At 38.7% G+C, this 27,802-nt stretch overlaps 1 protein-coding gene and 1 long non-coding RNA gene across 11 annotated transcripts in view; one reads left to right on the top strand and one right to left on the bottom strand.

Moving 5' to 3' along the window:
- LOC141950292 (uncharacterized) overlaps positions 1-27,802 on the bottom strand; it is a 304,169-nt gene that overhangs the window by 33,372 nt on the left and 242,995 nt on the right. For all 3 annotated transcript variants that reach the window (XR_012630985.1, XR_012630982.1, XR_012630984.1), the window contains exon 7: positions 816-915. This is a non-coding gene — a long non-coding RNA (uncharacterized LOC141950292). The remainder of the gene's footprint in view (positions 1-815; positions 916-27,802) is intronic.
- The window catches only part of GALNT18 (polypeptide N-acetylgalactosaminyltransferase 18), a 326,140-nt gene that overhangs the window by 241,425 nt on the left and 56,913 nt on the right, over positions 1-27,802 (top strand). For 4 of the 8 annotated variants that reach the window (XM_074884912.1, XM_074884911.1, XM_074884917.1 and 1 more), the window contains one exon: positions 9,976-10,454. The exons of 2 other annotated variants lie outside the window; for them this stretch is intronic. In XM_074884912.1, coding sequence (XP_074741013.1) covers positions 9,976-10,122 — 147 coding nt within the window. In that variant the 3' untranslated portion in view covers positions 10,123-10,454. Of the gene's footprint in view, positions 1-9,975; positions 10,455-26,811; positions 26,928-27,802 lie in introns of those variants that run through there. 2 more of the 8 variants (XM_074884915.1, XM_074884913.1) reach the window with 2 other exon arrangements.

The raw sequence follows: 27,802 nt of genomic DNA, 5'->3' as shown, positions 1-27,802 counted from the left end.
TTAACCATTTCTTGTCATACTAAACACTTTATAAAAACAGGTGTATTAGTTTTTTATACTCCTTGAACTATGTCACACCAGAAGCCTACAAACTCTTTAATCCCATTTATGCACAATGGAATTGTTTAGAAGTACAAAAATCTGAAAGCATTCAGTCTTTTTCGATTTTGAATACTTGACTTTAACTTAAATATGAAAATGTATATGCAAAACACATGCAGAAAAATATTAAATACAAATATTACTATATATTGCTGTGTTTTAACAACTGGTGTTAAATTTGCTTGCAGTTATTACTGTAGTTAGTGGTAACCAAAATTTCCTTGTATAAGTATAGTTGTGTTATTCTAGTAGCAAGTTTTAATCTTTGCAAATTGGGTGTAGAACTTGCCAGCTAGAAAGTTTGTGTGTGAATACAGCAGTAAAATGAGCTTTTAGTGGGTGCATTTCAAGTCTTTTCCAGCATATCACATTATGCAGTATTTACTCTCCTGAGGACTACATTTAAGCTCCAAAGACACTTGTGCCGAATTAATTTAGAAGGAAGTTAACACATACCCATGGTTTTCCTTCAAAACAGATACCCTATTTGCATATTTTAGCATATAATTTTAAACACCGCATTTACAAAGAAATTAGTTGTTCTAGTTCTACCTGATTTTTCCTAATTTCAGATGTCCAGACAGGCTCCATCCAAAAATCACAGATGACAGCTGCTGCTGACAAGGTGCCGCATGGCATTATAATGACAGCTATGCAAAAGAATGGCCAAAGCCAGAAAGTTTTCTACAACTTGACTGATAACCAACACTTACCAGATGAAGTGGCTGGGTTTCAGGAGATCTGAGCTCTTCTGTTCTTGGTCCCTCCTTTGCATTACTGGACCAATCACTTCTTGGGTTCTGCATACCTCAGCTGTGAGATGGATGGAAGTATTTTTACCTTTAGCATTCAAATTAATTATTTTTAACTTCCCAGATGAAAACAAAAGTCTGTCCTGATCAAGTCAATAGAAGTTGCATCTTTAATTCCAATGAAGACAAGAATAGTATGTACATAAGCAAGATTTAGCTCTGAGGTAACACCCTACAAATCCGAGATGCAGATACTTCAGAAAAATGTTCACTTGGAAGGCAGTTAAATCAGGATGTAATAATGATATGTATGACAAGAAAGGAAGGTTTGTTATTTAGTGAGATGATCAGGCCATCAAGTCCAGCATCCTGAACAAAAAAGTAGATTGTCTGAGTAAACTGTGCAAGGTTTGTGCTGCAGCTGCAAGGACATTCCTTTCCCAGTATGAGTTCTGATCAGCTAACAGATTTGTATGGTTACTAGGGAAAAAGCCATTTTCAATAACCAGATACTGTGACCAAAGAGCCTAACCTAAATTCCCATGTTAGAATGTGCAGATCGATTGAAATACTAGTGCAAATTCATTTCTTAATTTTCTTCAGTTGGCACTCAATTTATTTCTTGGTCTCTAGAGATTGGTTTAATCATAAGCATATAATGACAATGCAGGCAGTTCAGTTTCTGGGTTAAAATGAGATAGGAAGCCTTCATACTGAGCACTCAGAAAATCTAGACTAATTAAATACACCACACACAAAAGCAATAAAATTGTCATTCAGTATTTTTGTTTTCCAAAGGAGTTACATTTTAGTTAAGAGTTACGTCTCACAAAGCAATAGGAATGCCTGTTTTCTCTCATGTAAAACCCACAGATCTTGTCTTTCCTAGGGAAAATATAAAAATCTTGGGTTTTCTAATTGTGCTGAAAGGAGTTTCTTATTTGTCTGGCTGAAGATGAATAACTAGGTATCCCCTATGCTGAGGCTGGTAAATAACAATGTGAACTTTTCTTCTTTAGTTTTCTAGATTAGAACAATATTTTCATCCATAAGGACAAAAAGAGAAAGAATAAGGCAGTAAGGTGCTCTTGGGCATGATCTTCAGGTGCATGCTGTGAATGGATTTTCATTACCAAACTAATATTGCATCTTGGGCACCCTCAAAAGTGGGAAGGGAAGACGTGTTAACGAGTCTTGCACAAACAAGCAATGCAGAACGAGCCTTAGAAAGCAGCATAAACAGAAGTGATGACTGCTTCAAAACCAAAAAAGCAAAATCTAAGAGTACACAATTTGCCACATCACAGATCAGAAAATTAATTCACTAGATTAATTACCTTATCTAGAAGGCTGCCTCAGGCAATGGTCAGCAGTTGCTGTTTCACAGCAATGAGCTCTATTCTGAGCCAGCAGTCACTGTAACACCAGGAGGAGGAATCCCTCTTGGACCCCTAATGTGCCCTTGTCATGAAGGCCGAGACTTGATCATCTTGGCATGACTATAAAAAGTAGTTTTAACCCAGCCCACTAAAAACATCCCGTCAGTCACTGAACATTGATGCCTGCAACAGTGAATTCAACAGGTTTCCTATACCCACATAAATCACAGTAGTTGTTGCAAATTTCTAACTCTAACAATCCTTTTTTCCTTAGAAAGTTCATTTACCAGTTTCACACTGGTATTCAGTGATCAAAAGCATGAATATCTGTGAAGTCAGATCCTACTAATTTTCATTTACATGCTAAGCAAAGTCCTATTTTTGTTTCATTTTAGTATATTTTGTAATTCCCTACCATCTGAATATTCCATCACACTTTATAGCATCTTTGTTGCCTTTCTCTGTCTTCTACTTTAGACATCTTGAAGCAAGCCTAGATCAAGGCAGATAAATCAACCCTGATTTGTTTGCAGAAGTCATTTATATGTAATCTCAGAAAGAAAGAGAAAAAGGTAACATTTCCAAGCTTTACACAAACTGTATTTGTAAAACATGCAAATAAAGCCAATGTATCCAGCACTCCCAACTTTTTCTTTGTTATATCATCATATTGTTTCTCTAGGGGCAGCTACTGTATGGCACAATCTGTGAAAAGAAAAATTGTATAAGAAAAATTTTTCCAATTTTTCAGTTAGAGCAAAAATCACCCTGCAGAAAACACTGGTGCAGAGGACTAACTTTGGATTCTTTTCTATAGTCTGCATGTCAGCCAAGGCTCCAGAGATGTTTAGAAACACAGGATTTACCTATATCTAACACTCCTGCTCGTAGAAGGAAGTGTAAAATGTAGCAGTTGTTAACTTATCTAGTGTAGAAACACATCTTAAGTAAATCCTACTTCAGAACTTTAGAGTATCAAAGTTAGAGCACTAAGTAGCCAGCGACTACTCAGTATAGCGAGTTCTGCATTTACGGTTTTCTGAATGCTGCCAAGTAGGACAGTGGGCAGTAAATGGCAAATGGAGGATGCAGGAAAGACACACATTTACAAACAGCATCCCCTTTAACAGAAAATGTCAACCTGTGCATCATCTCTCACAGCATTTTTGGAGCTTACTCTGCTTTACTTATAGAGCACCTGTTTGCCAAGGAGTTGGAAAATTTGTCATACTGCTTTAGATTTGAGAAGCAATTAATCCATAACCTATATATACACCATTATATATACACCTATATCTTTACACAACTATAAAGCAGAAATTCTAGACTCAGTAACATCATCCAGTATTTCCAAGCAATGGGCAATACTGAAAATACATGAATTACTGTATGGAATAAATTACTCACTTTTTCCTATGAACACTTTCTCACTGCAGCAATATCCACAAGTGACCACATAGAAGACAAAATGACTTGGGAAATTTTCTTAGGATTAAATTTGGTGTACTAACAGTCACCGAAAAATTTACCCCAGTATTCTGGAGAAATGAATGAGAAGATCATGCCTATTGTTTGGAGTGGAGATTATCCATGTTATATGTACCTCATCATAATTCTTTGTTTCAAATGTATTAAAGCAATAGTGAAGATTAGAGTTTCTCCCTCAAAGGTAAAGCAAATTTAGATATTTGAGGTCACTGACTGACATAAAAATAGAAAATTATAGACTAGTGAATGCAAGGATCTATACAGCATAGGTGATACAAGATTGGATACACTTAATAACCTTGTAAGACCTTCTTCTGAAATAGCCATGGTTAGGCAAGCTGATAAGAGCACTTCTTTTTTTCCTCTTTTAGGTATAATAACATGAGCTTTAAGGTGATGAGCAAAAAGTAGGTTTAAACTCTGTAACAAAAGTGTACACTTGATAGAAACTTGTTAAAAAGAACCCTCAGTCTGATTTGCAGTAATGCTGACAACCTCCAGCGTTTATTTACTATCCTTCATTATTACAAGTGATCAAACCCTGTCTTAAGTTTCATGCCCGAGAGCTTTAACTAGCTTATGAAGCCTTGGTTCAGTCTAAAGCAACAACCTCACTTCCCCATTTTCCCTTTCTACATTGCTTCTTCTGAGAAATTTGGAAATGGAGTACAACTTGCAGCTCATAAAGCCTACCTAAATGGAATGTCATCTAGCACATGTGCCAAGTACAAACAATGCCTAAACTGACCAAGTCAATTAGATATTGCAAATTATTTATTCAGCTTTAATGATGCCACCTATCCACATATGAATCCTTCCTTTAAAATGCCTAAACTATGTGAAGTAGCCTCTCTCTTCTTTTCCTGTCGAGTGCTTTTTTTGTTCATATACCAAAACATAACCTTGGCAATCTGACTTCAGAGTAACAAAGGACAGAAAATTTCTTGGTTCTTGCTGAAGAGAATTCTTACTGAAGAAAATCAGAGAGTAAATATAATGGTAAATTTCTGTTAAATACAGCCAGAAATAAAAAAAAAGACTTTACCCTGCGACCAGTAAAATGTCATCTGATTAAAAGGCCTGTCATTCAGCACAAATAATAAGTAACCATAAGATGAAATTTTTGGCAAGAAACCCCATGAGTTCTTCAGAACTTTTTGGCTAGGTACATGTTTACAGAAACTTTCAATGCATCTTTTGTCATGAATTCAGAACATGCTTTGTTTTGAAGGGAGTCTATCTGAAGAGCATGAAATGATATATAACACCAGTTTGCAGTAGCAATGGTATGGAGGGGCAGGAATCACAGGTTACATGGTGTGTGTACACTAGACACATTTCTTTAAAAAATAAAAATTTATTTAGTGTCTCTGGTATTACTAAAGAAAGCTGTATCAATGCTCTGTCCCATTAGTAACCCTCTGGATAGGAGGCCTTTTAGACATCAGAGAAACTTTTATAACAGCTTTCAATGAAGCCTGGTTCTGCAAGGACTAGTATTACAGAGAGGACCCATCCCACTTACTGCCCTGCAGAACAAATACAGAAAGGGGGAGGTTTGGGAACTGCACGTCCACCACCCCCCAATGAACCAAAACAAAAACCAGAGAACAGTTCAGCAAAGACTGTCTAATCACTTTGCACAGCTTATTAGTACTCCAGCTCTAACCTAGAATATGTAACTGTATCCTTGCAACACCCTGCTCTTTCTAAAAGCAAGTTGGTTTTTACATGCAGGAGACACACATGGCCCTGCCTACCACAGGCTGGACCATCCCTGTACCGCAGCAGTCCGCAGGCACAAACAGCATCCCGATATGCAGTATTGTTGAATAAATTCTGCCTTAGTGAAAGATTTGAAAGGAAACCTCTTACATATGGCAGATATGCAGAAAGTACAGTAATTCTAAAGGAAGTCAAAAGTATTGCTTCCCACTATGTTAGGACACATTCCAATAGCTATTGGTCATAACAGGATGCGTGACTTGAGATGGTGTTAACGTTACAAGCATGCTTACGAAGCGCTCACTTTTATATGTGTCTAGGGCTACCAGCAGGAGTTGAGAGCATTTCGGCTTCTCACAGGAATTGCTTCAATTTGCGTTGCAAAACCCATCAAGTTTTCAGTCAAGCTGGTTAGTGCTGTCACATTCAGTCTAGTTTTATAAAATAGTTGACCTGAATATTTATTTATTCTCTCGAGACTTCTGCTGTTGAGCTGCCTCTCATCGTCCATGATCATAACCCTAATTCTGTTCGATTGGGCAGAATTCCTCTTTAACTCGTTTCAGCCTATAGAGTTGTATTTTATGTATCATGATTAAAGATATTACCCTAGGCTATCAATTTTTTGCCTCTAAATTGGAAAGTAGAGCTCTTACCTAGGATGGGGAAAGGGAACCAGATAGGCAACTTGCCTTTCACTTAGCCTGAAGTTAGTATTACAGTAAACCATTTTGCTGAGCAAGTGGTAAACGTGACTGTCAGTTTCATACAGCTTTTAGTAAATGGTTATGTAAAAAAAAGAATTAACTAAAAGGACACCTTTGTCTGCATTTGGCTTTAGGGTTCCAAATGCTAACAATGAAACAGACTGTAGAGACCATTCAGGAATACTGTAATTTGGAGGCCAAACCAGTCAGAGTAGCAAAATGTAGTGGTAGCTTCCAGCACATCAGTCCTGCTTGCTCGCTTCTTTCAGTGGAGTTACTCAGTCTGTGTGCTTTAATGATTAAATAGCTTGCTAGTTCAGACTTTGCGACACAGAGTGGGTGCACTGTCATCACCCGAGAGATAACAGGCCAATACCACCATCACAGGTTTGCATTAGGCATATGAAGGGGGGCGGGGGGGGGGGGGGGAAGAACACAATTAAGTAGGCTAACAATGAAATTTTAGTAAGCACTATAGAAACCCTTCTCCCTGTACTTCAGAGCAATTCTGTCATTTATATGCTGACCGCACATCTCTTAGGAGCTACATTGTTCTAACAGGACTTCAGCCTTTACGTTTCTCTTTCTTGTGAGGGGAAAAAAAAAAAAAATAATCTTGCTACTAAAAGCATCCCTGCTCTCTACACCGCTCAGTTCACACATTTTAGCCACTACTTAACTTTGGTGACTCTTATGTTCCATGGAGGCTCCAATGTACTCAGCAGGGTGATTTTCAGTAGCCACTGCTGCAGAGTGCTTTGCAGCACATCAAAAAGAACTTCCTCGGCTTTTTATCTCCTGAGTCACTTGTTTCTGCTAAATAGAAGCCAGATTTCACATGAGGGCACATCAGGAAAAGAGGAGTGGGGTGGGCTTTCTGTGTGATTTTTTTGGTTGCTTGCTTGTTTCTCCTTAGTAGTGGTTTAAATTTTGTTTATGTAGCTGCCTGTATTAAAGTGTTTCACATGAATGCATTTACTGTAACACCTATGTGTGCTCTACAAGATTTAGAGTAGAGAAAAAACATTGTCTCTACTGTGAACATCCTCCTTCCTCTACCCCAAAATCTGCCCATTCAAGTGAAAGAAACCCTTGACCACTGAAACAAATGGGAGTTAGGCAGAAATTCCAACTCAGCATGGCAGTATTTAAGCATTAGTGCTGTGGCTTCCTCTAACAGAGCTCTCAGTTAAGAGACTAGGCCCCACACACAGTCCTTGGGAGAAAAAATAGGCACCAAAGATTCCCAAAGTGCAGCCAGCAAACCAGGTGTTTGCCCCACCCCAGCTGCTGAAGCCAGCCAGACCTGAGCATTCCTCTTCATAAGCATAAAGGCTGTTCTCAAGAGTTCATTTCACAGAGTTGGGGCCACAAGAGTTTTGTACCAGGGAACACTTGTGGTTTAGCTGTCATGCTTTACATGAAATGGAGAAAATTAATTCTGTTCCTTCACTTATGCTAGTAAATTAGAGATTACAGGAGAGGTTTAAAAGTACCATACTACCCAGATGCATCCCCCAGGTCCAAAAATCAGGCTAGTAATGGAGCTGAACTAGTCTCCCATAACTGGTTAGTTTTCTGGCAAGACAGAAAGGGGGAAAACTTATTTCTCCTGCTTCCTTAGTGCAAGATGTGAGCTGAGGGTGTCTTAGACACCAGAAATGAGACAAGGACTAAACTGATAAATGAAAGATACAGAACTAGTTAACCTAAATGACAGCAACACCAGCACCTCCAGCATCAGTTGGAAGCACAAGGAAGTTGATCTTGGGTTTAGGCAGAAACCCTTGTGGTAAACTGTAATTCCCAATTTAAACCCAGGGAGCTGACCCTGGGTGCCATACAACACTGAGTATGCAGCGAAAACCCATAATCAACAGTTTTCATTAAGAATAGAAACCCTATGTTTTGCTAGAAGAAGAAAAAGAAAGAAAACAAACCAACACAACTCTTTTGGCAATGAGAAAGCATCCATTACCTTAGAGTTTTATATCTGAAGGACCTAATTCATCATTGAATTCATTTGGGGGGGAAAAAAAAAAAAAAAAAAAGGAAAAGAAAAAGATCTCACCACAGTAAGCTTTAGAAGACCAATATAACTGGGGAGGTGGTGGGGGTGGTAGGGTGCTTGTTTAGGATAAGGTAAAAAACAGCATATAATAAAGCTTTGGCTGATTTCCCATCCTAGTTTCTTCAAATTTCTTGTACGTCAAGCAGTTTTATTGCTTATAGGTAGCTTAGAGTTTATGCTCCTACCAGTCACCCAAATTTAACTGCTGTTATTAATATGAATGTCAATAATAGTTATACAGCAGTGGGAAATACAGTTCACTCAGCATTTTGTTATGGAGGTATATTAAAATGCCTACTGTATGCCTGTCCATAAAGTGAAATTTGTATCTAGACTGCATGTAGGTCTACCAAGGAGGACTTACATCTTGACTTTTGTGGATTACTCTAGAAATGGTCTCTCTTACCTAAAGCCATATTTAAAAAAAACTTAGAGCTTTCAAACCTAATTCTGCATTTCATTAGCCAGGTCCAAAAAATGTTTTTAGAACTCACTTCTCAGAGACAGTACTTGCTAAGTATTACTGGTAGGATAGGAGGAGAGGAGACCCCCGTAACCCACGTGAACAAAGCAGAACCTGTACTGAATGGCACGAGCTACCCTTGTCTGAGGAACAGCCTTCTCTGAAAAAGCAAACTCAGCATTTCTATGGGATTTATTCCAATATCCTTGTGATAATAGAAATCAATCACAGTTATGACCTTCTAACGCAAGGGATAACACAGACTTGAACAAAACCGATGAGGTGGGGTTTTTTTGTATGGGGTTGGGTGGTGGTGTGGTCTTTTTTATAGAACTATTTTTCCCCCATTGTACAAATAAGTGATCTACATGTGGCTGCTCTTTCCATGTGTCAATGTACTAATCTGTACTGATTTACACTCCATTCTTTGATTTGCAGATTAAGCCAGTAATTCTCTACTCCACAAGTCCAAGATACTCTAGAGAAAGTCAGAATTTCAGACTTCTGTGCAAATTACTCTGTGTATCTTGAAAGAAACTTCCCAGACACTAATGTGTACAAGTTATCTATTATCTTTATTAGACAGGAGAGAGGTGAAAGAACCAACTGAAACCAGAATTAAAGGCAAAAAAATGTCACCTACATGATCATTTAACTATAATTTAGGTCTATAGTTAACTGCAATAGCACCAGTGATTTAAGATTTGCTGCAACTGAGCAGTGAATGTAGGGCTTTAACATGGCAGTATTAAGCTGAGAATTGAACAGAGAGTCAATACTGAGGAATAGCAACATAACATTATTTATTCTTTGAGTTCTGAGATGAATTTTTTTGCATTTTATCCTACATACAGGACACCCCTAGCCAAGGCACTGGTCCTCTTTTGCCTTTTTTTTTTTTTGTTTCAGAGGCACAGCAGAGCCACTAAGCTAGGTAACTAAAGCAATCAGGGAAGCTTTTGGCTCACGGTTAAAAAGCATGGCTAGAAACACAGCTTGGTTCTAGAAACCCCATTTGCTGAAATGGTAAGCAGGCACTTGAGGCTATTCTAAACTGCATCAGGGATTAAACCAGCCTGTGACAAAGGGAACCTTCGCTCCCAATCCAATCTAGTGCTTAGCTAGGTTGGATTTCAGCCTAGCTCCGAAACATTTTTTACAGTAGCAGTGGACTTCAGTGGATGGACACTGGGATGTTCTCTAATCTATGTTATCACACAGTAGCAATGCAACAATTTCACAATGTTTAATACAAACACTTTTTTTTTCCCCCCCCCTCTCTTTAAAGGGAGGTCCAATCCAGAACCGAAAATCCAAGCGTTGCCTGGAATTGCAGGAAAACAATGAAAATGAATTTGGATTTCAACTCGTCCTTCAGAAATGCACTGGACAACGCTGGTCTATAACAAATGTCCTGAAAAGCTTGTCATCATAGCAGACTAAATTTTTTACCCATTTATTTTGCTACTATGTAGCAAATATTGCATTGTTGCCTGCTGTACTGTATTCCTCTCACCCCCCATCCCCTTGGTTCCTTTTCTCCTCTTTTTTGTTCCTTTGATTTTATTTTGTGAGTGTGTGGAACTTGGGTTTGTGGGCTGAAAATAAGACTTTTTATTTGACAACAATGTTTTCATGGCATTTATAGAGACGTTGAATGACAGGTGATGGGTAGGCTATCCTGAAATATTTTACAACTGTAAATAGGAAACAAATTGAGAATATTTATAACTCGAACTTTTATTGAATAAAAAAGTCTAAACACTATTACTGTCTAGCTGTCTCCATGGAAATCCATTTGGAAGTTAAGTGGTGGTTTCATCGTTTTCATTAACCCAATACTGATGCTCAGCAAGTTGTTGGCAAGCATCAGTATTCTCCAGACTTGTGGTAAAAAGTCCTGCCTGCACACCTGTAGCTGCAGCGAAGGTGAATTTTCTCCTTTCTCCCTCCTGGGACACCTGTCTGGGTCACTGTAGCTACCAGTGTGCAAATACAGGGGAAGGTGTGGTGTGTGGAGGTGTATAATATGCACCCACCTACTTTTCCTCACCAGTACTACTAAATAAAACCACAAAGAGAACACTGGGGCACAAGCAAGGCAGGGAAGAGAATTAATTAAAAAGAAGGAAAAGCAGCTACAGGAGAAAAGTAGCAGCTACTGGAAGAAAAATTAAAAAAAAAAAAAACAAAAAACAAAAACCAACAAACCAACAGACATTTCTCAATGGGTTGGCCTCCATTTCAATGACTGCACTTTCCTTCCAATTGTTTACAGCTCTTACAACTTCTTTTTTCTTTTTTTAAATGCACTGCTGCCTGGCTACCATCCAAGAGCAACAGCAAAAAGCATGAATTCACTCTTCCTCCCTCCCTTTAAGGAGGTGTGAATGCAATGCTGTATCACTTTATCTCAGCTAAGAATGGGATGAGGCAAGGCAGAATCGGTCTCATGAGATAAACCAGAATACTAGGATTACTGGCCTCTTTATTTCCAGCTGCTTTTATTTGTGTGTAAATTCTCTTTCTTTTATTACTCTATTTGTTCTTTTTATTCTGTTGTTTGTTACCTTAAAGTAACAGTCATAACCTGTTTTGGAGCCCATTATGTACCAAATTGTCTTTTACAGACTGGCTTCACATTCTGACCAACTAGCAGTATTGTTTCTTATGACTGTTTAATAAGTTATGGGGAATGTTAATTATGTGTGTTCAACCTTCTGATATATATAGTTACCATACATCTGCTTCCCAGAGAAGAAAACACTGAGCCAACAACAAGAAAACAGTTAAGAGCCAATAAAGGTGGGTTTAACACCTGCACTCTGACTGACTTCAGAGGTCCCTCAGGCCTGTTTGAGTGAAAATTCCCATTAAAATTAGAACCTCTGAAGAGCATCAATAACCTGAGTGTCGGGGTACCACAGCCAGACAAGATAAAGCAGCTTTAATTTCACCCTGTAGAGAGAATGTGAGGTTGCTACACAGGCGTGCCAAGCCTCCTGCACACTGGAGCACGTGCGGTGTCCCGCTGGGAGAAGGCTGGGCACACAGCCTGCAGAGCCATCGTCACCATTCCCAACTTCCCCCACTGACCTGCTGGACTGACTTTTTAACAGGCATTCCAGATGAACAAGGAGGACAGAGAAAAAGCACAGAACTCGTACAGAGTAGCAGGAAATAAACTAAGCTTCCTTTCAGCACAGATAACAAGAGTTCAGGTGCATGGAGATGCAGCCGTAAGGGAAAAACAAGCAGTATGGACCAAACCAGACTCCGCTTGATTCTTCCAGGCCTCCTGCGCTCTGAGCAGTCACTTTCTGGTTTGGTGGGTTTTTTTATGAGCACTAGAGGGAGATATCTGGCAAAGACTTAACAAAAGTAGAAGGAAGAGGCAACTAGTTTATTTCATACCAAAATAAATATTCTATGTCTAGCATTTGCCCGAGACAACTGTAGTTATTCCTGATTATGTTCCAACAGTGGGCTGATGTTCACTGCTAAGTGGAAAAAAAAAAACCAACAACAAAAAATTAAGCAAGCCATATAGCGTCCTCCAAGCTGTGCCTGGTGCTATCCATCCATACCTCCCCACTACACACCAGCCCTAAGGCTGCTGCTCCCCCAGCCTCCCAGGGGGCCTGCACTGAGCAACAGTTTTCTACAGCTTTTCTAAAGCAGAACAACATTACCAGGAACCCCTCAGTGGTACCTGCGGGTTTAAATGTGGTTGCACTGCAATTCTAGTAACTATAGTGGAATTACCAAAATAAACGGGGGGGCGGGGGGGATGACGACGACACGACGGACACAGACATAAATCCAGATTTGAAACATTACTTTATACTACAGCAATTCAGCTATATGTAAAATACTTGCATTATAATACACTTTTACCTTTGTTTTCTATCACAGAGTAAACATTTTTATATGGTAACTTACGAAAAAAATGGAAATGGGTTTAAATCTGTGGCTAAACCTACTAAAATGGTATAGTAGAAATAATGAATGTACATAAGCAGCACCATTATAGTGCATTTTCTGAGACCTAAGGTCACAATTTTATGACTGTGTTATCCAGAATACCTTCATCACTACTTCTGTTTTTAACACTGACAAAAAAAGCAGAACATTTCAACTTTTGTTTAAATAAAGGTTTTCCACAGGGTTAAGTCAGAATAACTTCTCAAAACCAGAATACAAAATAGATGTGCCAATACAAAGGCTCGGGAGACAATCATTAAGGCTTTCACTAACAGCGTGTTTTCTACTGATTCTCTGTAGTATTTCTTAAATTACATACACACACACACACCCCCCCTTGCTTTTATGAAAATACTTTAAAAAGTGCAGAATATGATGCTCAGGAATGTCATTCACAGCTATGTTCTGAAACAGCAATGTATTTTTGTTTATTGACTAACATTAGCTTTGAACTGTCAGGTGGAAGGGACTAGTTTACCTGAATTCAGTCTTGTTATGCATAGTCACAGAAGGGATCTTTGTGATAAGCCATCTGAAAACTCTTGTAACACCACAGAAATGTATTTTTCATCATAATATATTATTTCCAGTGAAGTAGGCTCATTTGAAGTGCATATATGACAGGACAGAATTTTCCAATTAAAAGTATGTATATTTCCATCTTAGTATATGAAAACAAATATGTGTTACTTGCAAAAGACTAGAGGTAAATACAATTTTAATTCAGCTTTTAAAAGGAAGAATGATTCTAAGGAAACTGAACCACAGTTTAGAAGGTGAGGACCGCTCAGATCTCAAAGAAAGCATCAAGAGGTTAAGTCAAGTCCAGCCTTTAAAACTCTGCTGACATCCTTGGTCAGTGGTCTTCCATGTGGGTGGTACAGATTTTTTTTATGAACAACAGCACACAAAATTTTTAAAATACTGACACTTTCTTACTACTAGAAAGCTCTACAAAATCCTACCTCTTTTGGCAGCTAAACTTGGTTGTGCCATAACCCAAGTCCACAGCTGTCCAGCAGTGTTCGCTCACTCATTTATCCACAAAAGGGAAGTCAGATTGTCCAGATAAATCCAGGGGGCTATTCACGCCTCAGCTTTTGGGAACATAAAAATGTATCTCCTTGGCCAAAGGCAGCAACTTAGTAAATCTGTAGTAGTGTGAATCTAGTCCCCAAAGCTCCAGCACAGCACAGAGCACACTGGCTGCAGAGGTTTGCCATCCCAGCCAGGCCAGAGAATGAAGAGAAGCATCTTGTCAGCACACACAAAGAATACCATAAGCCTCAGCTTGTCATTTTGGCTCATACAGTTCCCTTAACTTCTCTCCCTGTTGAAATCACTTGTATCTCAGTGTTTATTTCCCTGTCTTTAACCCATGCTCTAGAACTGGCATACTAGCAGTTAATCTCAGGAGGATCTGCTAATCTTCTGAAAACAGAGATACAAAACTAAATACCTGTATTTGAAGTGCCTCTGTGTGACAGTGGTTCTCATACCAGTGGTGAATACTTTGCTGCAGATAACACTGACAAAAGAGCCCTCATTTCAGTTCAAAACAAACCACCAAAGGCTACATTCTTATATTCGGCCTCTGTTAAGAAGGGGTTTCCGTGCATTGTATCTTTGTTCTTTACTGTTATTTTATAATTTTCTATATTCTCCTAGACATTGTTCAGCTATATAGTGAAAACTAAGTCTTTTATGACTTAAGTTCCAAATGCTCTGGAAATGCTCACAATTAAAGAGGAGATACTAAAAATATGTCCCAAACATGTCTACAGATTGACAAATCACAAATTGAGAGCTCCTGCCATTTTTGACAGTCTGAAGATCACCAAGCAGTTCTTACTCAAATCCAGAGCCAAACATTAGCATGAAAATACTGAAATGCTGTGCAACCTGCTGTGCCAATACCTGTTAGTAACAGGTACGAGTCCTCACCTACTGTAAGTTACCACACATAAACCGACTTTGAGGAACAGCATCAATACCAAATTATGAGGAATTGGCCTGGATCCCCAAAATACTCCTCAAGCAAGACTCGTGCTGAATTCCACAAATCACCCCTCTTTACACATGTAAGTGGTGTTCAGAACTCACACACACACTGTAAACCTATACAAAAAAAAAGATCTTACCAGCCAAATTAGATGCTGAGAATACCTTTCTAAATGGTTAGAAAAGTACAACACAAGCACTTCAAATACAAGAATTAGAAGTTATCCCATGGTCAGGAACTTTCCAAAACAGATCTTGTGCTCTAAGTATTTTTGATGAACATACCTAGTCAGATTTGGCAGCCATTTGGGGAGAGCTTGTTTTATTAAGAGATGAAGAAAGATCATCATTATGTTAGAGAGAAGTCAATCACCTGGACTTCTACTGTTCCTCACGTGCTTTGCTATTGAACACATTTTACGTGGGTACACATCACACAAGAAAAAAGAAAAAAAAAAAAAGCCACACAAAACCAGTATCAGTAGTATCTTTAAATTTCTGGCACCTATCACTTTTCTAATCTGTTTTACTTTCCTATTCTAAAAAAAATAGAGTCCCAACTTAAACTGAATTACTTTGAAGCCACGTTAGCTGGCTACATATTAGATACCTAACCCTTCGGCCTACGCTGACTGCAATGCATGCCACCTCCATTTTTCCAATCTGTGTATATTGTGACTAGGCATCTTACTGTTATGATTTCTGTATGTTTAGTAGTCAAAAAAGTGAAAGAAAAAAGTCTCTCTACTCTCAAATTTGATAGCAGACAGACAGAAATATTCAAGATGACACTTCAGACTTAAAACAGTTTGTATTTAAACCACTGTATTGTTCCACAGCATGACTTTGTCTACTTGGTCTCACAATCAATAACTGTTGCCAAGGATGGCAAATTTAAATAATTCTGTTTCTTAAAAGTGATGCTTTCAGGTATTAAATCCTGAAGTTTCCTGGGAGAGATTAAATCACATGGAGCTTTCATCATCTGAAAAGATCTGAAAAGAACATTGTGTATCATATCTAAACTCATGCAAGTCAAGGTTTACTAATGTAGTTTCAGAAGCCTGTCTATTCACTTAAGAGTTTAGATCATCTGCAGAAGCTATCCTTTACTTTATGGAAAACATTCTCATGTCCTTCCATGAAAGATTAATATTATCAGATAACCCAATTAGCTAGAGAGCTATCATCTTTTCTGTATGTCAGATTCTGTGGGACCACTTGAACAGTCACGTGCTTTCCAGGAGGAACATCGTTATTAAAACCTGACTCTTGATTATTAATTGAATTGTGGCCTATTGATCCATACCTTTCTTTTACCTCAATACAATGTCTGGCACTGTTAAGGGCACTGTAGAATCAACAGACTATTAAAGATTACTACATGAGGCAGAGATACGGGAAAATTGAATTTCCCAGCAGATTTGCTGACAAGTCACACCCCACACAGCACTCTCCAATACATATATATCACTGAAAATTTTAAAAATGATCAGCTGTGTCAGAGTTCAATAGTCTCTTAAAATCATGGCTGCTAATTTGCTATTTTGACAGTGAGACTGCTGGAAGGAGGCTGCAGGAGTGGAACCTGCCAGCAGTTCCCTCTGTATCCAGGCACGGCTGGGACTGCATGAAGAGGGAATAGGACAGGGTATGGGGACAGAGAGCCAGGTTGCTCCATGGTGCAACTCCTAGGAATCCTTGGATGCAAGTACACTTTCTTCCTGGTGGGATTACATAATGCTGCACATTCTGCTCTCCAATTTTATCGACTGATCTGTTCAGATCAAAGTAGGAACATGCTAGCCTTAATTAATTCCTTGTGTCCCACCTCTGGTGCTAAAGGAACATCATTTTGTGCTTAACAGTTATTTTTATTCAAACACTGAAGAACAAGTTCTTCACTTAAAGCCTGCTCAAAATTATAGCCTACTCATAAAGCCAAACTTTACAGCTCAGAATGCACTTAGCTTTTTTCTCCACTATGCCCAAGAAGGCATCACATTCATGAGTGTTCTAAGTTCTCTGGCTTTTTCAGTACATTACTTATGGGTTTTATATATCTGGCCATAGCTTTTCTCCTTTTCATCAAAGAGATGTTGTTATCATGGGATGAACAAGGAGGTTTGCTTGCAGTCCAGCTCACTTTTGCCTTCCAAAGCATTCAAGAAAATGCGTTTCATGAGTGGTAATTTGTGAAACTTTGCATTTGGCTCCTAAACTAGTGATTATTATCACAGATGCTCTCTAGTTCTTTAATCTAACAGAAAAGTTTGAATAGTACACAGCATATGGCAAAAGAAACACATAGTCAATATTTTATCATCTTTATAAAGGTGGTATTAACATGACAGATGTGTCTTCGAAGGGGTCTAGAACTTCTCACCTCTCCGACAGAATATAAGACTCATAAGTCAGAGCAAACAATAATACTTTATTCTGCTTCCACAAATGTCCCTAGGAGCTCACAGCTGAAGAAGCAAAGCACAATTGTAGATATTGATGACAGTATTTACCCTAGCAGTAAGGCAGTTATTCAGTTAGAACGAAGGTGCAGAAAAACAATATGGAACACAAGAGAAAGAAAAGGCTGATCACACAGCTTACACTTGCCTAAAGTGAGTTTATTTCCTGACATAAAAGACAGCACAAAGCTATGTATGGCGAGACAGGCACGTGCTGATTACTCACTTAGCTGTTGAAGCTCTGCAACTTACGCATTTTCCATCCTTCCTCCAGTCATCAAGTGCTAAACTCCTGCTGCTAAAGCTAGAAATCCATCACAATGCAGATGCTGACCCTAGCTGTTTTTCCACATTGCACCTTACAGGTGTCCAGTGTTTAACTCAGAAATAGCACCTGTATTACCCTTGCTTTTAAAAACTGAGCAGAAATCCCTTTGGCATGATATATGCCAACAGCTGCCTGTGAAACAATGGTTTACAAAACACCTCTCTGACCTCTGCAGGTGCTCCACTGTTAAAGTAATAACCACCACAAAAATAGTGTAAAACAAAGTTGAAAACAACTGTGAACAAAAACAACTGAAACAAATAAACTGGGAAAAAATTAGTCCAAGTCAAGCAAGCACACACAAGTTCGCAGGTAAACTGCAGACAAACATGCAAATGGAAACCCAATTTCACAACTGGACAATATTGCACTTGAGGGACTATCCACAGAGGTAATACAAACATTGCTTCAGAATATTCTTAAATTACCCATTACGCACACAGGCAACAGTTTCTGTCTGACTCATCAGGTATTTGGATAGGACCTCCAGACACTCAATAAATGACACACATCACACTTCCCTGGGAGCAGCTCAGAGATTTGGCTACCGAGATTGACACGTGAAACCATCTGGCTGTACTTTCAGCCAGGCCTTCTGGGTACTGAGAGGTTTGGAAATAGCGTTCCGATCCTGTGTCTGTCTGTGTGCAATCTGTTAGCATTTATGAGCAGCCCTTGCTTCCCTATCCCCTAGGAAAGGGGGAGGTTACCTTAAAACACATTACCAGAATCCTCATCTTACTACTTGGCAACGGGGAGCATCTCAGTCTCCCATTCTATCAGTCACATGCAGTTGAGCAAAAGAGATTTTTGCCTCTCCCAAACAGCAGAAATACTGACAGAGATACTGCAATAGTTGCCATAACAACTGCTTTTAACTGCAATTGTAGTAAGGACCACAGACTAACAGTATCTTTATTATTGTTAAATGGACTTTTGTAAAGAGCTGAATTCTTTTAAAGCTGTTACTCTTGAGCATGCAGTTTAGATCTACACAAATAAAAGGGGGTATCTTCTGCTGCTCAGAAAAATAACAATTCTAATTAATACCTTAAGTCCTGGTATCTGGTTCTCCAACTTCCAGCCCACATATATACATAAAACCCAAGAATTTTTCAGTAGGTGAAATTTGGCTCTACTGAAACAGATATAACATCCATCAGCTTGTTGGTAGGAAAACATTGCTTGTACTTCACAGGTAGCTTGAGTCCATTTTTGTCTTCTACATAAGTTTTGGTGATCAGTAACAGCACAAGGCAACACTGAGCACCACAGACATCAAAATATTTTCCCTTATCTCTTTATCCATCAGACTATAAAAAAGGGGGGCAGGGCTGAATTTTGCTTTATGTTGTCATTTTTGAAGACTGCACTTTTCAGTGATTGAGTTGTTCCCAATGCACTCTGCATAAACAGGGAATGCTAGCACAGCAGCTGGTTTGGCTGAAACAGTTGCTACAGACCAGGAAGGGAGAACCAGAAGCCAAGTTACGGCTGCAGACACTCATTCCTCCTACTTAGAAAGGGTCAGAAAGCACAAGCTGAGAAGAGAAGCAGGTTTGTGGGGAAAGGGTGTGAGACACAGGGGTACCAAATCGGTCCACTGAAGTGCAACATCTTGCAGGAGAAACATGGAGCGACGGCTTCATAGATCGCAAAACCCAGAAAGATTTGACACTTCTCAGTGGTAGGAGAGATTCTCAAATTGTTCAGCCTTACCTCTTGCCTAACAGAGGCTGTGCCACACATAAGACAAGGTGCTGAGGGTAAAGTGTTAGGTGTAAGCAGTGGATACAAAGTGCATAAGATATGAAGTCCACTTTAAGGTGACTGACTGAAGAACTTCCAGTATGTGGGTATGTGTATGGTAAAGAGAGGGACTGCACACAAATTTTTGCGAAGTCTTGGAAGAATATAACATGTTTAATAGCTAGTCACTGAGAAAACTACCTAGCACAGCCTTCTGGTTATTTATTATTTTGTTCAAAGTGCCAAAGGCAATTATCTGTAATTATCTTGCAGATTCTTTTTAGTGCTGCACTCTGTCTACTTATAGCACCTTAGAAAATGAGTCCCTGAGAAACTGCAAGCACAATAGCCACTGGCTATACACAGTGGGGATCAACTGGTTTTTACAGCTGTTACTAGAAGTAGCTACCATCACAGTTCTGCAGATAACCATGCTGACAACTCAGTAACTCAGGGCCAGCCCTGCTCTCCTCACTCCCACAGGTACTCAGACAACCTCACAACAGTGCTGTCATTTCTCATGCAACAGAAGAGAATACCATTTTAGTTTTTTAATGTATTCTGCAAACTGGTAATTTAACAAATCCTATGCATTCAAATATTACTTTTTCTGGGAGAAACTCCCCAACAAATTATCCCAAGGAACTGCTCCATGGGATATATTATATTTTATCACTACATATATTTACATATAGCAATTTGCAACTGCTGTATACAGGGAAGCATTTGCAAATGCAATTGAAGAGACAGCAATACAATATGTATGAACTATTGTTTTCTGCAAACTCCTTTTCCCAGTAGCCAATCTAATGGACACTGATAATCTAATAAAAGGTTCCTTAGCTTGTCTATATTTAGTCTGTATGCTGTCCAGTGTGCACTGACAGGCCAGATTACTTATGCCACTGCCTTCTACATCAAGAGCACTTCATAAATGCTCTTCTGTGAGCTGTATCTACTAAACATCAAAAATCATCTGCTTCTAAATACTCCTCTTAGTGATGCATTCAGAGCAGTTAAGTCAACATACCTAATTCCAGTTATTTGCTATTGAATCAGAAGATCACATTTTTGTAAATAAGCAATACACATATAGTCAGAGTTTTCCTAAAGACAGACTGGGCAAGAACCCAGGACGGACATGAGGATTCAGTCTCTAATGATGCTGTTTAATTATGTCTCTAACGATGTTATATAATTGTAAGACCAAGCATTATAGCTATTTCAACTTAGAATTCATTTACATTTTCAGAATTGATACCTCGTAATTGCTGACCATTTTGGCACAGCAGCAATTCCACAGAAATACTGAACTTAATTTTGTGTTACTATAATGAGGCATTTACACTTACCATAGATTAAACAATAGAAAGGACACATAGGAATGTTTCAACCTGGGAGTCAAGAGACTGGATATAATTAGTCAGGGAAAAAAAAGGAAAATTAAAAAAGAAAAGCTTTTTATCTTTTTTTCCAAAATTCAGACTATTGATAAAGAGTAGTATTATATGACAATATATGGTTTAAAGTATTTCTGGAGAAGTACTAAACAGGCCTCACAGTTTAAAAATCAAAGTACATCTGAGTATCAAGCTACATTGTTCTGAATTCCTTCTCAGACCTTGGCAGACCTCAAGCCTGAGTGAAATATTTCTCACTGTTGTCTATTGCCCAACTTTGCTTTGCAGGCTTTCTGCGAAACCATACTTAGAACACTTGCAGGTTTTGGTATATGGAAGTTGTAAGTCTATAAGGACATTCAGGGAAATTTATAAAGAAACATCAGTGAAAACTTATGTTCAAACATTAGGAAATTTTGAACTAGTTGAAAGGAAATAGAGTGCTTAATTTCAGTAATTAATTGATTAAACACTGAATCCTTCCCTGACCCAGGTTTTGCTTAGTACCTGCTCATCTTTCCACAAAGAGAAAGGTCTCTGCTGCACCTATTTATTTTTCAACCTTCAGCTTCAAAAATTTATTAGGTACTGAACTATGGGATGCAATTCCAGAAGATGTGACCAGGTATGTTCTCTGCACCCCCATAAAGGAATAGTCGCTACTCAAAAATAGCTGGAGGAGAAGATGGTGCACCTTTTTTTTACCTTTTTATCAGCAGTTAAGACCATTCACACTGAAGTGGCAGTTATATTAAATAGCCTTCTCTCCGGAGGAATAAAAGCCCATTTTCCCCAACTTTCAGGGGAGTGACTTTCCTAAGAACACCTTTTTAAAGTAGTCTTGCAAGGGTTTTCTCCTCTTCAGTGTATTTTATCACACTGTTTCTAAGTTATTGCAGTGGAACCATACTCCATGAAGAAAAATTAAAGCTACTGCTGCCTCCATCTCTGCTAACTCACAGATGTTTGGTGCAGTGTTTTATCACGGGCCAAAGGTTTCAGGGGACCTACTTTTCAAGAATACCAGCAGCATGTTCCTATTGTTACCATGCCAAAACATCTGTTCATCAACATTACTGATATTCTGTGAGTAACACTGCTAGCTAACTGACACTGTGGAGTTTGCAGGCAGAGTGCTATGCTAGAGATGTGGAAAGTTCTCTGATCATCTTTTTTCAAAGTCTTAATTTTGGCCAGAAAACTAAAAATCCATACTGAGGGAAGTTCTCTTAGTTACACTGCTGCTAATTTAGCCTGTTTCTATTGAGTCCAAGTGTTTTCAATTCTGATCATCTGGACATCTTCTAAGGCATTCTGAACAACTGACCTCACAGTGTTTGCCAACCATCGTATTTAACTTTAGTCATGGTTGACAGACAGTCAATTTTCCTCCCATTCCAATAAAATGTTTGGCTTGGTTTCCTCATCTCAACACTGTGAAACAATACTACTAGAATGCTTGACTTTCCAGTTTCTTTACCATATAGAGGTATGGTAACAATGCCTCTGTAAGAACATGAAGAATAAATCAATGCCACTTCTAAGGCACATGTGGATCACATATGGATCATATTCTTACCACATGTCCAGTTGTCTGCCAAGTAACCTCATATTTATACACATGTATAGCATAGGCTATGTTAATTAATTAATAAAATTGATATTTGGAATAGAAAGCATCCTTATGCAAGATGAAGCACAAGCTGAAACATTTTCAAAAAATCTCAGATGACTTACGACAACTCTAATAAGCTCACTGATAGTGCCCCTCTCTTCTGAGGATTTCAAAGCTCTTTGCAGATGAAATGCCTTTGAGGTACATCATTAGTCTTCCCGTTTGGCAGAGGACTTAAGTAGCTTCCCTCAGGTCACATGCTATAGCAAATCACTACCACCAATAGCCAGGGGAAAATTTTCAGAGGCAGAAATGGCTGTTAAGTGTCCAAATGCCATTTGTGCATCTGACTATCTTCACCATTAATACTCATCACCTACTTATACCAGTGTTTTAAAGTGCTGCCTAAATAATTTATTAGTCCTTATAACATCCCCATGAAATAGGGGACTAATTTATCTCTACTGTACAATGAGTTAAAATGAGGCATAGAGAAGTTAAGTACTTTGTCCAGACCATTCAGTAATCTATGAACTAATCTAGAGTAAGAAATGAGTAGACCACGATTTTGAAGTTTATGTTCACTTTGCATCACCATAAAGACCCTGCTCTAATATTTTAATATTTCCTCCAAACATACAGATGCTGAGTTTCAGCTATAAGCAGGGAATAGGAATTTTAAGAAAGATCTTGTCAGGTAATGCATCTGACTACTGAAACACATGCATGCTGTATTATGCAGATAGAAACATAAGTAAAATTATACTTTGCTAGACAGACAAGCTGATCCAAATATATTTCATTGAGAAAAAAAGTGAAGCAGTACAGAATGATTTTATACTTCACTATTAATGGGTATTAGAATCAGACAGAACAGCACTAAAATTTGGCAAGATCCTCCTTGAGAACATAGAAATATGTACCCTAAACTTGTGACTTTGAAAATAAACTCAGGGGAAAAAAAAGCAATAGTTTCTCACCCCATCACATGAGGAGGTGGCCACAATTTTACATCTGTTGGTTTTTGCTTTTGGTTGGGGGGAGGATGGGGATTGGGGCAAGGCAAGCCTAGGAGTGGGGATTAGAAAGAAGAAAGATAGAGTTACTTGGTTACCTATTTTCTGGATGGCCCTTCTTTTTTCCTTTCCTAGAGCTAACACCATAGATTAAAGCTTTTATGACTACATAAGAAGCACATGGAAACCTGTACTGGATTTTTATTGTAGACAGCTTAAATTCTGTGAAGCCCGTACACTCATCCAGGGCCTTCGTAACACTACAAGCCAGCGTTGCTTTGCCACAGAGAAACTGCATATAACTGACTACACAGGCCTGTCGGGCAAGAGCTGCCAGTGGTATTTCAGCAAGAAATGCAGAACTCAAGAGTTCTGGTACCTTCCAGGGATTATAACCGTTCGTTATTCATTGAACTGCCTCCTCTCAGGGCCTTCAGTCTGAGAAGAAATGCTTCTAATACATGTTATTGCAATATCACTTACAGAATGCCCACTGCTCTACAAATGTATAAGAAGTCATCATCCTTCCTCTGAAGAATTCACAATTTGAAGGACAGATAAAAGCAGAGGGAAAGAATACCACATGCACAAAGAATGAATGGTGCTGGCTGGTCTCAGATGTTCTTTGCATGTAGGCAGGCATACGCATACACAATCCACCCCTACACTTACATTTCTAAATAAGTGTTATCACTTGGGCAGTGAAATAAAAACAGAAGAGTATATCCAGCCAAGATGGAAAGACAGAAATGGCATATGAACCTTTGGGAAGATGTTTGAAAGAAAGCAAAGGATGACCACAGTTGCCTGTCAAGGTCTGTATCAAAAAGAAAAGAGCAGTCATTCTATTAAACGCAAGCAGGAGTAGCAGAGAAAAAGCTGACAGCACCATCCTGACAGAGTCTAGAAGTATTTGTAATGCATGAGTCTTTATCCTCAGAAACCTAGGCTCAAATACAAAGACACTACCTAGCATTAAACCAGGATAAGCAATTCAGGCACCTGCATGATCAAGAGGAAATGCTATTGCTCAGAGCAAGCCCTCTGAAGAAAGGTTATTTATATAGGCTGAAATAGGATGACAGGACAGAGGGTGAAGTGAAAGAGAACTTTAATCTAAGTTCTCCGGTGTCATGGGGTACAGGAGAAAGACAGGGGAACAAAAAGCTGAAAAAGACAGAGAAAGAAAAAGCAGTCTGGAACTAATGAATTTGTTGTTGGTTATTAAAAGAAGAATAACTGATGAGATGCCACTGGTTCTAAAAACAAAAGATTCTGAATCCTCCCTGGTTAAATACATGCCTTCAAGTTCCTTTATGTACGAAAATCCCAAATTTGTCCGAAGGCTACCCCAATTTTGTGTTTCTGGCCCCAATTCATCCACTTGTGCTTGTATTCGGTTCACAAACACCTGAAGAATAGAACACCCAATTTGAAATGCACAAAATAAATTGATAAAATATAAGGAAAATGGAGAGGAGCTGGAGGCAAGTGAAGAGAAAGTAAAGCAGTGGAGCAGCTACAGAACACATGCGTTGTTTGTTCCAAAGAACAAGCTAGGCAGAAGGACAAGGTGAGGGCTCAGACACAGAAAGCAGTGAAAGAGAGCTGAGGGTGTTTATCTGTGGGAAGGAACAAAGTTCTGAGGGAGAGAATGGCTGTCCTCAGTCCAGGGAACATTATAAACACAACTTTAAAAATGCTCATATGAAAATAATTAACTAAAAAAAATACAGTTCAAAGTCTAGTTTATACCACTTCATACAGTTCTGAGAGCTGGAATAGATAACTTGGTGCTTCCCTATCGAAACAAAATACTTGACTGATTTTTTTGGCTGCACACAATCACTGACACACAAAGATATGATAGGACCAAAGGGAAAAATAAAACATAAAGCAAAAGCATAATCAGAGTGCCACAGTCCACTCATCCTTATTTTCCCATATGTATGGTTTCTTAATAAGTCACTATCAAAAAAACCAAGCATACAGAATCTGAAAACATCTTAGATGTTTTACTTCATTGTGTCATGAAGGCAGTCACTTGTTATCATCCTAACTAATAACACATGCAGAGCATACCAGGTACAACTAAGCAAAGTACATTCTGACACATAAGTGTAGCAAGGCATAATACACTGTCCTAGGCACCTAGTCTGCTGAGATAAAAACATAAAGCTACAATTTTCCTTAAATTGTACAACACCATTAGGAGTCCACTGAGAACTAGTACAAACAACACAGTGATCTTTTTCTGGTGGATTTTGTTTCCCTAGTTGCTTCCAGTAACAGAGTGGGGTGCATAGTCTGAACTCTGTAATAAAACCCAGCTTTCATGCCGTTTAATTTCCATAAGCTAAACGCTGAATCCCAGCACTAATAATTAGAAAATACAAAGCTAAAATGGGTTTCAGTATTTTTTTTTCTTCATGTTTTCTGTTGTTGCCTACCCTAGGAAGTCAGAGAAGCAGAGTTTACAAGTACCATGCATTCTCATTTGTTATGCTGTTCTGCACAGCCACAAAACTGCACTGTCAGTCAATTGTCCTTCTTTTCCTTTTGGAAAAGTTTGTCAAGGCCTCTGCATCAGAAATGTGCACCATTAGAAGACAGAAGGGAGGGTATGGAGAAATAAACAGACAATTCGGTCATTTCTCAGCCTGATCTAACATAGGCAAGAACACAAATAGACTTTTGCCAAAACATTTTCTTGCTTATATCCCACCATAACAAAACCCTAGAGTGTAGTAGTGTACTACTACAGTAGCAGTACAGTTGCCATTTTATGACAATAGCAGGAGAAAACACCTTGCCAAAATTTCTGCCAAAGACTATATGTGACCTCAAGGAAGGTACACGACTTATCTCACCCTCAGTTCCCACATCTTAAAAATATTTCCCTCATGGTGTTTGAAAACTAATCCATTAAAAGGGTTAGTGGATGACTGATCACCACTATTGTGAACACCCCCAGGGATTAAACAGGGGACCTTTAGAACAGAATGCGAGTTTACTGACTCAACTAAGAGACTTTTTTTTTATTGCTAGGATCTTTAGTATGTCCACAATCCATGACTGAACTCTATATATCAGTACAAAGTGCAGTTCTTATGCTTTATTCTGGCTAGTAACTGCAAAGGAACATAAATAAGGCGGAGACAGAAAAAGTGATAGTGAATGTACACTGTCTGTCTTGATTTTTTTATTCATTGTTATAGGATGATGACAATCTCCCTGTGGAATTAATTCTGTCTTCTGCTGTGTGTGCCATTTCCTAAATAGCATGATCTTCCTGTTACCACTAGTACTAGCTTCTTCAAAGTGTTCTTTTTATATGTAGAAATACACATTCCCCTCTATCTGTAAAATCTAAAGTCTTCAAAGAATCATCCTTATCAGCACTTGTCAGTCTGACTCAGTCTATTTAAAACCAAGTTGGTCTGTTTGGATTTATAAGAAACTTTTTGTAAAGAAATTATTTACTCTTGCTGCCCTCCACTGTTGAGAGAAATGGGAATCTCAGTCATAATTAGAGCTATTGATCTCTGAACTGCACCTTTTCACAGCTCCCTGGACTCAGAAGATAAGCCAAATGCTTTTTCCTCCCCTGAAGAACACAAGTTTTGTTACTCAATGCAATCCTAACTAAGACAAGCATCATCAACACAGACTTAACACAAGGCTGTAAAGCATTACAAATCTCCAAGAAAACAGTATGTATGATTTACAGATGTGACATGAAGGAATTGTCTTGTTTTAATCTAATAGTGTTCATAAACAACTTTGTCAACACAAACATCCTGCTACCCTCACCTCTACATGCTGCCAAAACGCCTCCTCCATCTGTGATGTACTGTTAAGCTATAAGCATCTCGAACAGTAGTGTTCCAGTCTGACCTCTAGGCATAATACAATGTAACAGAGTAAATAATCGTAAGTATTTCCAGTGGTTCACTATGCTAAACAAGCAAGCAAGCAAAACAGAATAGGGAGTAAGTCTGTTCAAAGATCTGCCAGCTAGAAGAAGTAAGTAACAGTAAGGAGCACAAAGCATAAATAGCAACTTTGAGAACTCCATCCAGTTTCTTTCTCCAGCTTACAACAGATCAAGAACTATTAGCTTGTTAGTAGGGCACAAATGGCGATTGTCACCCTGGACTTGCTTTAGCATGGACCCATGGGCAATGGCAGAACAGAAGCTCACTCAGCAAGCTCAGTGTTGGACCATGCCCACTTAACAGAATTGTCCCTCTAACACTGTTCTGCCAAAAGGAATTCTAAATTAAGCAAACCAAGGTGGGAGAACAAGCTTCCCCTCTCAGGTTTTGTGTAGTGAATAATTTGGCATTAGACATCTGTTGTTTTGCTTAGGAACAGTAATTGCAGGAATGCTGGGAGACTGGACAGAATCTGAAGATACACAGTTGAACTATAACCCTGAAGAAAAAACCCAAAACGGTCTATTTAGACAAACATGCACTTGAAAGTAGAATGCAAGTGTAACTTAAATAATATCTCCTGTAGATGTACTTGCAGTAGCCATACATAAAGTCTTGA

Source organism: Strix uralensis, chromosome 15 (assembly GCF_047716275.1).
Source record: "Strix uralensis isolate ZFMK-TIS-50842 chromosome 15, bStrUra1, whole genome shotgun sequence".
Taxonomy (NCBI): Eukaryota; Metazoa; Chordata; class Aves; order Strigiformes; family Strigidae; genus Strix; species Strix uralensis.
This window is presented reverse-complemented; position numbering and strand designations above follow the sequence as displayed.